This window comes from Clarias gariepinus, chromosome 14 (genome assembly GCF_024256425.1).
Source record: "Clarias gariepinus isolate MV-2021 ecotype Netherlands chromosome 14, CGAR_prim_01v2, whole genome shotgun sequence".
Classification (NCBI taxonomy): domain Eukaryota; kingdom Metazoa; phylum Chordata; class Actinopteri; order Siluriformes; family Clariidae; genus Clarias; species Clarias gariepinus.
In genome coordinates, this window is record NC_071113.1 from 32,239,278 (window position 1) to 32,251,478 (window position 12,201).

At 42.8% G+C, this 12,201-nt stretch overlaps 1 protein-coding gene across 1 annotated transcript in view; it reads left to right on the plus strand.

Moving 5' to 3' along the window:
• Positions 1–12,201, plus strand: part of sdk2b (sidekick cell adhesion molecule 2b) — a 167,014-nt gene that overhangs the window by 139,679 nt on the left and 15,134 nt on the right. Inside the window, exons 22-32 of the mRNA XM_053511021.1 lie at positions 2,258–2,379; positions 2,488–2,597; positions 4,478–4,628; positions 5,010–5,247; positions 6,404–6,519; positions 6,606–6,795; positions 9,811–9,909; positions 10,464–10,658; positions 10,752–10,953; positions 11,563–11,666; positions 12,111–12,181. Coding sequence (XP_053366996.1) covers positions 2,258–2,379; positions 2,488–2,597; positions 4,478–4,628; positions 5,010–5,247; positions 6,404–6,519; positions 6,606–6,795; positions 9,811–9,909; positions 10,464–10,658; positions 10,752–10,953; positions 11,563–11,666; positions 12,111–12,181 — 1,598 coding nt within the window. The remainder of the gene's footprint in view (positions 1–2,257; positions 2,380–2,487; positions 2,598–4,477; positions 4,629–5,009; positions 5,248–6,403; positions 6,520–6,605; positions 6,796–9,810; positions 9,910–10,463; positions 10,659–10,751; positions 10,954–11,562; positions 11,667–12,110; positions 12,182–12,201) is intronic.

Here is a 12,201-nt window from a genome sequence, read left to right on the forward strand (position 1 = left end):
AGAGACTCCGGCAGGACTAACTATGACATCATAACTAAAAGGGAGAGCCAGAAGGAAACACAAACATGAGGGCTTCCTGACATGTAAAGCAAACAATCACCTCACCATCAGCAAACCTGAGTGATCAATGAGAGTGAGGAAGACAGCATCCAAACATACCAGTTCACCATAATACTCTACGTCCATGAGTCCCCCAGATCTGCTCCTTTACCTAAGGCTAATCTATTTATAAAAATGCTTGATTAAATAAATAGGTTTTTAGCCTGGACTTAAACACTGAGACTGTGTCTGAGTCCCGAACACTATTTGGAAGACTATTCCATAATTTTGGGGCTTTGTAAGAAAAAGCTCCGCCCCCAGCTGTAGTTTTCATAATACGCGGTACTGACAAGCAGCCTGCATCCTTTGATCGAAGTAGGCGTGGCGGATCGTAAGACACTAGCAGTTCACTCAGGTACTGCGGCGCGAGACCATTTAATGTTTAATATGTCAAAAGTAGTATTTTAAAATCAATGTGAGCCACAGGGAGCCAATGGAGTGAAGATAAGATAGGGGTGATGTGCTCATATCTTTTGGTTCTAGTGAGGACTCTCACTGCTGCATTCTGGACTAGCTGAAGCTTATTTATGCGTCTAGTTAAACAACCAGACAGTAAGGCATTACAATAGTCCAACCTAGAGGTGATAAAAGCATAAAATAGTTTTTCTGCATCATTTAGCGACTATAAATTTCTTATCTTGGCAATATTTCTGAGGTGAAAGAATGCTATCCTGGTAATATTATCTACATGTGCTTCAAATGAAAGGCTGGAATCAATAATCACACCAAGGTCTTTCACTGTTGCATTTGATGGAACAGAAAGGCCATCTAAAGTTACGGTGTGATCTAAAATTTTACTCCTAGCTGTATGCGGTCCTATGACTAGACTTAAACCTCCTTAAAGATCTGTGGAGTGACTTAAAGACTGCAGTCCACAAACAGTCACCATCGAATTTAACTTTACTTGAATATTTGAAAGTCTATATGTGCAAAGCCTTGTTTGCCTTTGAGAAGGTGATTAACTTCACCTGATTGAGTTTACAAGAGGAAGTAATCCTATTCCAAAATTAGTCATTCTGTTTTTCTTTTTTTTCCCCTGACATGTTGGTGTTATATCTTTCACTTGGATGTTAAAACTGTGTCTGTGTTCATTTCAGGCTGCAAACCAACAAAATGTGATCATGTTAAAGTTAAAGGCTTTTTTTCTATACCAACTGTAGTTCCAATATTTTGTCTTCCCACATGTTTAACAGAGGTATAGAGACCTTTTGGGGGGTTTAAAATATCCAGATTTATATTTAATGAAATTCAATTCAATTCAATTCAGTTTTATTTGTATAGCGCTGTTAACGATTTACATCATCACAAAGCAGCTTTACACAATCAAAAGAATCAAGTTTGTATGAAATGTAAATGTGTATGAATCAAAATTATATGATTGTCCCTGATGAGCAAGCCTAGGACAACGGCGACAGTGGCGAGGAAAAACTCCCTGAGATGGTAATAGGAAGAAACCTTGAGAGGAACCAGACTCAACAGGGAACCCATCCTCATCTGGGTAAAAACAGATAGCAGGGATTGATGTGCATAATAACATGCGAGACTGGAAGTTCAGTATAAAAGGAGATGTGTAAGATTAAAGTCCAGTTTGTTCCTGGAGGCTCAGGTAGACTGTGAGAAATTCCAGTCCTGAACTATTGAGCGACTGAAGTCACAGGTCCTCAGAGAACAGCTGTCTGCATCAGTCGAGGACAGGACCACCTTCATGGAAAAGTGGAACCAACCCCAGTTACCACACGCATTCCAGGCAGACCACACGGGGGCATCCATGTGATGAGATCTCCAACCAGAAGCAGGACTTCAGGATGAGTTAGAAAGGTCCAGCGGGCAGAGGGGGTCTTAATCACTGGCAGCTCAGGAGCGACATGTATAGCTCGACAGAGAGATAGGTAGAGGGAAATGAGAGAGGGAGAGAGAGAGAGAGGAGAGAGCAGAAAAGGAGAGAGCAAAGAGATGGAGAAATAACAGTTAGGTATGGTCACAGTCGAACAATGTAAAAGGTGAATGTATATTTAGTGCATAAGTAGGGACTCCGGCAGGACTAACTATGACAGCATAACTAAAAATACAATGTGATAGTAATCGAACAGTATTTCAATGTCATTTACTATGTAACCTAAGGATTGATACTTTTTGTCTTGTTTCTGTTCCGCTTTAGAGCTTCCTGGTCCTCCAACTAACTTGGCTATCTCCAATATCGGCCCCCGTTCAGTTACTCTGCAGTTTAAGCCAGGTTATGATGGAAAGACCTCCATCTCCCGCTGGCAGGTAGAAGCACAGGTGGGCTACTGATTACATCAGAATAGTACATGTTTCTGGATTTTGACACAAATCACCCCTTACCTATCACTCTTGGGTCTGGCTTTTGTCTCTCTATTTTGTTCTCAGATCAGTGCAATTGGAGAAAATGAGGACTGGGTGATGGTTCATCAGCTAGCCAATGAACCTCAGGCTCGATCAATGGAAGTACCTGCTCTCAATCCCTACACCTTCTACAGGTACTGCATCTGTACTGCAACTTGAATCACTTAAAAACGTAACATGGCTTTGCAAATACCACATCTTTACTTCGCCTTCACCCCACATAAGACCTTTAACAAGTACCCTTTTCAATACAATTCAATTAAATTTTATTTGTATAGCGCTTTTAACAATTGCCATTGTCCCAAAGCAGCATGGAATTTCAATGTGTATGAATCAAAATGGTCAGATAGTCCTTGATGAGCAAGCCGAGGGCGACAGTGGCAAGGAAAAACTCCCTGAGATGGTAATAGGAAGAAACCTTGAGTGGAACCAGACTCAACAGGGAACCCATCCTCATCTGGGTGAAACAGAGAGCAGGAATTGATCTGCACTCATACTGTGTGTTAGATGGCAGGCAGTTCAGCATAACAGTTGATGTTTATTAGATGTTAATATGGAGTCCAGTTAGTTATTGATAGTTATGAAAACTCAGGTAGACTTGTATGAACTATCGAACTGTCAAGTCCTCAGAGAAACAGCTGCCAACACCAGTCGAGGCCAGAACCGTCTTCTAGGTAGCAAGATCCCCAGACACGAGACGCATCCCAAATGGACACACGGGGCATCCATGTGACGAGATCTCCAACCAGAAGCGGGGCACCAGGATGGGTTAGACAGGTCCGGAGAGCAAAGGGAGTCTGGATCTCTGGCAGCTCAGGAACGACATGTGTAGCTCGACAGAGAGAAGGAAGGGGAGAGAGATCGGGAGAGAGGGAAGAGAAGGAACCCTAGAGAGAGCAGAAGAGGAGAGATAGCAGTTAGGTCTGGTCACAGTCACACAATGTATAATGTGAAAGTATATCAACTGTAAAGTGCAAGCAGAGACTCCGGCAGGACTAACTATGACATTATAACTTAAAGGGAGAGCCAGAAGGAAACACAGACATGGACATGAGGGCTTCCTGAAATGTAAAGCAGACAATCACCTCACCGTTAACAAACCTGAGTGATTAATGAGAGTGAGGAGGTTGGCATCTAAACATACCAGTTCACCATAATACTATCTACATAATATCATCTACATGAGCTTCAAATGAAAGACTGGAATCTATAATCACACCGAGGTCTTTTACTGTTGCACTTGATAAAACAGAAAGGCCATCAAAAGTTATAGAGTGATCTAGAATCTTACTTCTAGCTGTATGTGGTCCTATGACTAGAACTTCTGTCTTATCTGGGTTAAGCAGAAGGAAGTTAATTAGCATCCAATTTCTTATGTCCTGCACACATTGCTCAACTTTAGTAAGCTGTTTTTTTCATCAGTATTTGCTGAGACATATAACTGTGTATCGTCAGCATAACAATGAAAACTAATACCATGCTTACGGATTATGTTGCCCAGAGGAAGCATGTAAAGGTAAAAAAGCAGTGGGCCTAAAACTGAGCCCTGTGGAACACCAAAATCCACTAGAGAACATGCAGAATAATCATCATTTAAGTCTACATACTGATACCGATCGGTCAAATAGGATCTGAGCCAGGAGAGGGCTGTACCCTTAATTCCTACTACATTTTCTAATCTGTGAAGGAGCGTGATCAATAGTGTCAAAAGCTGCACTGAGGTCGAGTAATACAAGCTTAGTTACACAACCTTGATCTGAGGCCAATAGGATGTCATTTACTACTTTAACGAGTGCTGCCTCTGTGCTGTGATGAGGCCTAAATCCTGACTGATACAGTTATTGTATGCCATTTCTATGTAGATATGAGCTACTCCGCTACTATTTTTTCCAGAATCTTAGAGATAAAGGGAAGGTTTGATATTGTCCTGTAATATAATATGTATTTCTGTTTCCCATCATCAAGGCCAGCTTGGTCATTTTGTTGTTTGATGTATTTCTGGTGTCACTTACAGATTTCGTATGCGTCAGGTGAACATTGTGGGCACCAGCCCACCCAGCCAACCTTCCAGAAAGATCCAGACTCTACAGGCTCCACCTGACATGGCTCCACTTAACATTACACTGCGCACCGCCAGCGAAACCAGCCTCTGGCTCAGATGGGTGGTACGTCTCACATCAGACACACAAACAAACTCTTTTTGTCATTTAACTCATTTATATTCATATTTTTTGCAATTAGAAAAAGCATGAGAGAATTAGTGGCTCTGAGAGTGTTACGGCTCTGAGTAACCGATCGGAAGGCCGGCGGTTTGAGTCCCAGCTTTGCCAGGCTGTCGCTGTTGGGCCCCACTCTTAACCCTGTTTGCTCCAGGGGCGCTGTTTAATGGCTGACCCTGCGCTCTAACCCAGGCCAACTAACAAAATCTGGGACATGGGAAGAATAAAGAATTTCAGTGCAGAAATGTATATGTTAAAAATAAAGGCAAAAACCTAATATAAATATCTCGACTACAATGTTTAAATGTTGAATCATTTGTGTTCCAGCCCCTGCCAGAGTGGGAGTATAACGGAAATCCTGAGTCTGTGGGTTATAAAGTACAGTATAGTCGGATCGGAGGACATGCTAAAGTCTTAAGCCACGTTATTCCTGACCGTTTGGAGAGGGAGTTCACTATTGAGGATTTGGAGGAATGGACCGAATATGAAGTCAGAGTCCAAGCGATTAATGGCATTGGAGTCGGACCGTGGAGTCAGCCTGTAAGAGGACGGACCCGAGAATCTGGTAAGATATTAAATTAGCTTTTTTGTTTCTTGCTGGTCCCCCATAACCATCTCAGCGTAAAGCATAAAGTGAAAGAAAAAGTTGTTGGTAAAATATTTGTAGAAATTATTGATAAAGTCAGCATGCATTACAAGTGGATATGTTTTAGAGAGTTAAAGATAGAGCAGTGTCATTAAGCAGTATTGTTTTTCTGGCATTCACTGATTATCTGTTGTGCCCCGTCAGTTTTGCACTGGTTCCTGTTGTGTTGCTTATTTGTGTTCTGACTGCTGGGACCACAGTAGCTTCCACAGCTGCAGCTTCAGGAAAGATCCAATAGCTGGCGCTATAACACCGCCCCAAAGACCCCCCTCTGCAATAACATTGCAACATTGCATGGTACAGTAGCAATAGCCATATAAATAGCATTAGCTAAAGGGTGGCCGATTAGCACGGGAAGGCGAAAACTCACTTGTATAGGGATTTCCACATTGTGAGAGAAAAACTTCAGCGTGGGGGTTAATTCGAGCACTTTTCTTCTTCACCTCTAGTTTATCATAAGAAGAAAGGGCTTTCACTTTGAGGTGTTACTTGGCATTACTGTATGGACACATTACTAAGCGTTTAATTGCTACAATGTGTGCATGAGAACGAGTTGATTATGAAACACACACGATTTGGATCCAAACGAAAAACATCTGTATCGGATGTTCACTGCATCCTTATTATTTAATTATTTCTCTCTTTTCTGTGTGGTCATGTTACCCCTTTGCTTTATTTATCTCAGCCTTCGTGTGCACTCCCAGTAACAGTGGGGGTACATATATACGCTCTAATTCACAGAGGAGGTCCCCGACCCCGTGTCTAAATAAATAAAATTAAAATCAATGCAAAAGCACATGAGCTGTTGACAAGGGTATTGAGTTCTGGTAATTAATTTCATTGAGCTGTTTGTGTTTTTGTGGCGTGCGTGTGTGTGTGTATGTGTGTGTGTGTGAGTAAAAACATTTAGGGCAAGTTTAGCTTTCATGGCAATTTTTATAAAAGCAAACACCTGCTTTTGACACCAGATGCCCCACTGTAGTATTTCCATATTTCATTTTTTATTCCTAAAATTCCTCATGTATTCAATTTCTGATTATAATGTCTCTGTTTTTTTTTCTCTTTCACTCTCTAGTGCCCTCCTGTGGTCCGTCTAATGTCTCAGCTTTCTCCACATCCTCCAGCAGTATTCTGGTTCGCTGGTTCGAGGTTTCTGAGCCGGACAGAAACGGCCTCATTCTTGGCTACAAGGTCATCATTAAATATCAACATCTATCGTCTTCACTTCTTATAATAAATCTCAAGATATTTCATTTGTTTGTCTTTGTTTGTCTCAGGTGGTGTATAAGGAAAAAGACTCAGACTCCCCTCTTCAGTTTTGGACAGTAGATGGAAACACCACTCACAGTGCTGAGTTAACAAATTTGGGGAAATATGTCCTCTATCAGATACAGGTGTTAGCATTCACACGTATCGGAGATGGAGTTCCATCAACTCCTTCAATCCTGGAACGCACTCTCGATGACGGTAGGCAAAATAACCACAAGTCAGTCACAGTGTACAAGAGCTAGCTAACCTCACTGAGGTCACATAAGGGAGAAACTTTCAGAGGAACCAGATCCAAAAGGGCCCGTGCCCGGAGCAGGGTGACACCAGAGAGTAGACTCATGAGTCATGTGATGAAAGGATCTTTAGTACAAAAACATCAGGAAACTTTTCTCTTTAGAGTTTTTAGCTTTAAATCTTTAAAGTTATCTTCTGAATAATGCATGAGTCTTGAGCATAAATTGTTTTTAGTAGTCCGGGCTTTTTTATTACATGGTTTGTTTATTGAATTCTTTTCCCAATACAGGACTAGAAAATTTAATTCCTGAGCAAAAACACTGCGTTTGTATATAACTGTGATTATATACAGTATGTACAGTATATGTAGAAACAAAAGAAAAGGAAACGCCCCAAGACCCCCCCTCCGCTTTATCTGTAATAAAGACATTATAGATGGGGAATGAAGATCCAGTTGGACATGTCCAAAGCATATGAAAATGTGTACTATGATTTACAACACATGGAGTCAGTGTGAGAGGAAACATGATGCTGTGGAGACTTGGACCAGTATACTGAGCGTAAAGCCTGGCACTGAATCACCTCGTGTCAGACACAGATGGTAGAGGAATTAACTCTCCAAATGATACCTCTGTTGGGTGTACACCAATATCTTGGGACCAGAGGGCTAAGGTAGTTTGATCTGAGGAGAGCAGGGGGAGGGAACAGTGCCACGGAAGATGGAGATTGTTCCCCTCAGTTCAGTGCCAGGGGAAGCTTGAGGATGTTATCAATGAATGTATCGACTGGCATGTGTGGAAAAATTGAGAATATCTATTTATATCTTTAAAAAAGGTGAAACTTGTCAGTTGACTGATAATAGGAATCAAAGTCTTTCACTGTCACGAAACCCTCCAGAACCACAATTCAGAAGCACCATCCTGCATCCAGAGGCAGGGAAAGGGCTGGAGCAGCATACATATCGGTGCTGTCTGAGCTTCTAGATGTTTGCAAAGCTGATTCTAAATCTTTATGATAGGCATAACTAGGACGGATTCATCAGAGACGGGTGAGCTAGTGCTTTGTGCAGAGAGCAAGGCAGGGGCACACGACGCAGACTCCATCAGACACCGCGCCGGAGACTCACGGGGTCTGTCTGCATCCAGTGTAGGACAAACTGCATATTGGATGATTAGTAGAAGTGTAGAAAAGGAGTTAGTCCCATCCCAGGCTTGAGCCACAACTTCCACCAGACACTGAGAAGATGAGCTGTCACGATCAATGTTAAAACACAGCTTACACTGATAAAAGAATGTCTTTATTAAAGCCAGTTTGGTCCGGGTGCATGATTGAGGACGGATTCTAATCTAATTTCGGGTGAAAGAGTCTCAGCGAACACTTTGACATCAGCACTGAGTAATGAGATGCTGAGATGAGCAGTGGACCGGATGGTTAGGTTTTTATTACAGGATTGTTGAAGAGAGACGTGTGGATGATGGGGATTCATTAACATATTCTGTGGGGGTGATTTGCGGGATTTTTTTTTTTTTTAGAAAATCTGACTGAAAAGGCATCAGGTCCTGAACATTTCTCAGACTACATGAAGTTAATTTGCCTTATCAAGTTCATCTTCTGAGAGACTCTGCCCAGGACTTCCCTCTGATCTGGGGAAGTAGTGCACTTCTCTGTCTGACTATAAAGAAGCCTGCAGGTGTTTTGATTAGATTTTTATAGCAAGCAGTAGTGAACAGTTGTACATTTCCTGGTTTGTAATGGTTAGTGTGGTTCACTGGATTAGAAATCCAGAAGGTTGGAGTTGAAGTGTCTGAGCTTTAGCAGCGTATATTCTGCTTGCTCTGGAGGGGGCACACTCATCATCATCATCATCATCATCCTCATGTAAATCTGATACAGTGTAAGTAGGTGAAATTATGCTGCTACACTGTTTACTTTGGAATCTAAAAAAAGCTCAAATTTGCCCTCAGATGTATGCTGTGAAAGTCTCCCTGGTGAGTGAGGCAGATATTCTGCAGATGGAGGTACATTAGTATTTATCTGAGAGTGATATTGAGTTAAAGTCGGGTTTAAGTGCCGTAGACGTTGAGGGCTGTAGTTTAGTCGGATATAACTATAGCATTGAAGGAGACTGAGGCTACAGCAGAGAGGAATCGATCTACTAGGAAAAATCAATTTGTAAAAAAGTGTTTTGTGCTGAGAAGAAAAAAGAGAAGCAATAAACAATAAAAGAAATGAGGGGAGGAGAGACCGCATTCAAACTTAGTTGTTTAGTTGTGATAAAATTCATGAAACACACCCGTTGTGTGGATACCTAATAAAAAGCCTTACCATACCTGACAGGCTCCACACACACACACACACACACACACACACACACTGTAGATACGAGGCAAGACACAGCTGTTGTCATGTTGGACTGAAAACTCAGAGGTTACGGAAGAGTCATGCAGTAAGTAACGTTCAGTGTCTTCATGCAGCAGACGGCTCATGTAAAGACTTCACTCTTTTAGATTGATGCCCTGAGATCAGGGACGGATCAGCTTCCTCTCATAAGGCACAGAGCTGCAACTTCCTTTTTTGTTGTAAATTTGCTGGGATGATAATGCACTCTGATGATCATGGGACCAAAAGTAGTTTTTGATCTGGAGTGCAGGGCTGGGTGTGCTCGATCAATCAAGGGCTCAAAGGTTTGTTCTAGGAAATCGTGCAGCCATTTGTCCGTTGAGCTAGCAGCCTGGTTTCCTTCCATATAACAAACATTTAGATTTGCTTTCCAGGTCGTCACATCTGATTTTTAAAGACAAGTTCTTACTGATGAGAGTATTAGCAATGGCCTGTAGGTCTCTTGGGTACCTGTCTTAAGTTAGCTCTTCTCGTCCTTTGAGTTGATCTTTAGCAAAGCAAATTGGAAAAAGATCAGTCTAATACAGAGATACACTATAAGATAAAGATGCCTACAGGTTACTTATCTTTTTTTTCTAGTGCCTGGCCCTCCAGTTGGTATTCTGTTTCCAGAAGTAAGAACCACTTCTGTCAGGCTCATTTGGCAATCTCCAGCTCAGCCCAATGGAATTATCCTCGGTAAGTGTGTGTGCTCTTCAATACGTTTGTCTCGGATAGACAGACCCTCAGGAGTCTCCGGGTGGCGCAGTGGTAAAGCGCTCGCCCTATCATCCGGGGAGCGCTGGTTCGATTCCTGGGTGATGCTGTAATCTCTCACAGCCGGAGGTCTAGAGAGAGCTGATTGGCCGAGCTCTCTCAGGGGGGAGGGATGAGAGGTACTTGCGCTCCCACATTAATCACGGCTCTACAGCCAATCAGGGGCGTCTGTGAGCTCGCGCACACGGAAGGAGCGGCTAGCGCTTTCCTCCGAGTGTGTTACTCCACCCCTAACGGTTCGTGAGCAAGCAGTTCGGCTGACATCACGCGGTTTGGAGGAAACATGTGATAGTCTTCGCCCTCCTGACTGAGTGGTAGTAGAAGCCTTAATGTGGGAGCCCCCTAGTGACGGGGAGGAATTGGCTACGACTAATATTGGGGAAAAAATTGGAAAAACCCCAAAAATATATATATATATATATATATATAAAAAAGACAGACACTCAGGATAAACTCTGTTTATGATTTCTCTTCAGCCTATCAGATTGCCTATCGTCTAAATTCATCCAGTAGCAACTCGGCGACGGTGGATGTCCTGAACCCGAGTGCGCGGCAGTACACAGTGAGCTCACTGAAACCTGAATCTGTTTACAAGTTCAGCATCACTGCTCAAACCCGTAAAGGCTGGGGGGACGCGGCCGACGCCCTGGTGGTTACCACAGAAAAGAGAGGTAATGACCTCATAGGTTTCTAAAACTAATATCAACTCCTAAGGAGGGATTTGGTGAATGTAGTTATTTAAATGTGTAACCATTGGTCTTCAGCACGACCACAGCCTCCTCGCCATCTTGTGGTTCCTCAGGAGAGTGTGCGGGCACGAAGCGTCTTGCTGTCATGGGAACCAGGCAGTGATGGTCTATCTCCAGTCCGCTATTACACAGTTCAGATCAAGGAACTTCCTCATCAGAATTGGACTGTCCAATCCGCATCTGTCAACCATGAGGTGGTGCCTTACACTGTGGAAAGGTGCGGATTCGTTTAATTCAGCTCATTAACACATCCTGAATAAATGTGGTATAGGCAACGTAGTTCTCTACATGTGACAAAGTGACATTTTAATTGACTTTCTCAGTTCCCAGGCTCAATTGATTCTTTAGTCCAATCCAGTGGTGCCTGGGGTCTGATGTTTTTTTGATCCCCCACATACTAGCTTAACTTACTACCAGTGATGTCTGTCACATACATCCTTGTTAAAAGCTTATAGAGACTTGAAGCTGGAAAGGACGTACAGTAGCAGAGATTATTGGTTTCTAGGATAAATGTAAATACTACCTAATATTTTGACCTGTTTTTGTTAATCTGAGGAAGTCATTTCAATTCAATTCACTTTTATTTGTATAGCACTTTTAACGGTGGTCATTGTTGCAAAGCAGCTTTAGAGGATCAACATTATTCTGGAACGGAACACATGACAACGTACAGGCCAAAGACCACAAGTGCTAACAGTAGCAGTTACTACATGCTTACAAAATCAACCCAAGAGACTTTCACCCGGATCTCTGGACCAGCACACACTGATGGAGTGTGTGTGTGTGTGTGTGCGTGTGTGTGTGTGTGTGTGTGTGTGTGTTTCAGACTGAAGCCCTTCACCTCATACCAGTTTCGTGTAAAGGCCACTAATGATATCGGGGACAGCGATTACAGCGAGGAGAGTGAAGCTATCACCACTCTGCAGGATGGTATGGGATTAAATCTCTCTGTCTGTCTCTGTGTCTGTACGTCTCTGTGTCTGTACGTCTCTGTGTCTGTCTGTCTCTGTGTCTGTCTGTCGCTGTGTCTGTACGTCTCTGTGTCTGTCTGTCTCTGTGTCTGTTTGTCGCTGTGTCTGTACGTCTGTGTGTCTGTACGTCTCTGTGTCTGTCTGTCTCTGTGTCTGTACGTCTCTGTGTCTGTCTGTCTCTGTGTCTGTACGTCTCTGTGTCTGTCTGTCTCTGTGTCTGTACGTCTCTGTGTCTGTCTGTCTCTGTGTCTGTCTGTCTCTGTGTCTGTACGTCTCTGTGTCTGTCTGTCTCTGTGTCTGTACGTCTCTGTGTCTGTATGTCTGTGTGTCTCTGGGTTTTTTTCGTCTGTGTGTTACTTTGTGTCTCTCAGTTTGGGCTGTTAATATTTTTCTCCCTCTCTAGTTCCTGATGAAGCTCCCATAATCCTCTCTGTTACCCCTCATACCACCACATCTGTTTTAATTCGCTGGCAGGTGAGCAGTGTTTAGTGTTT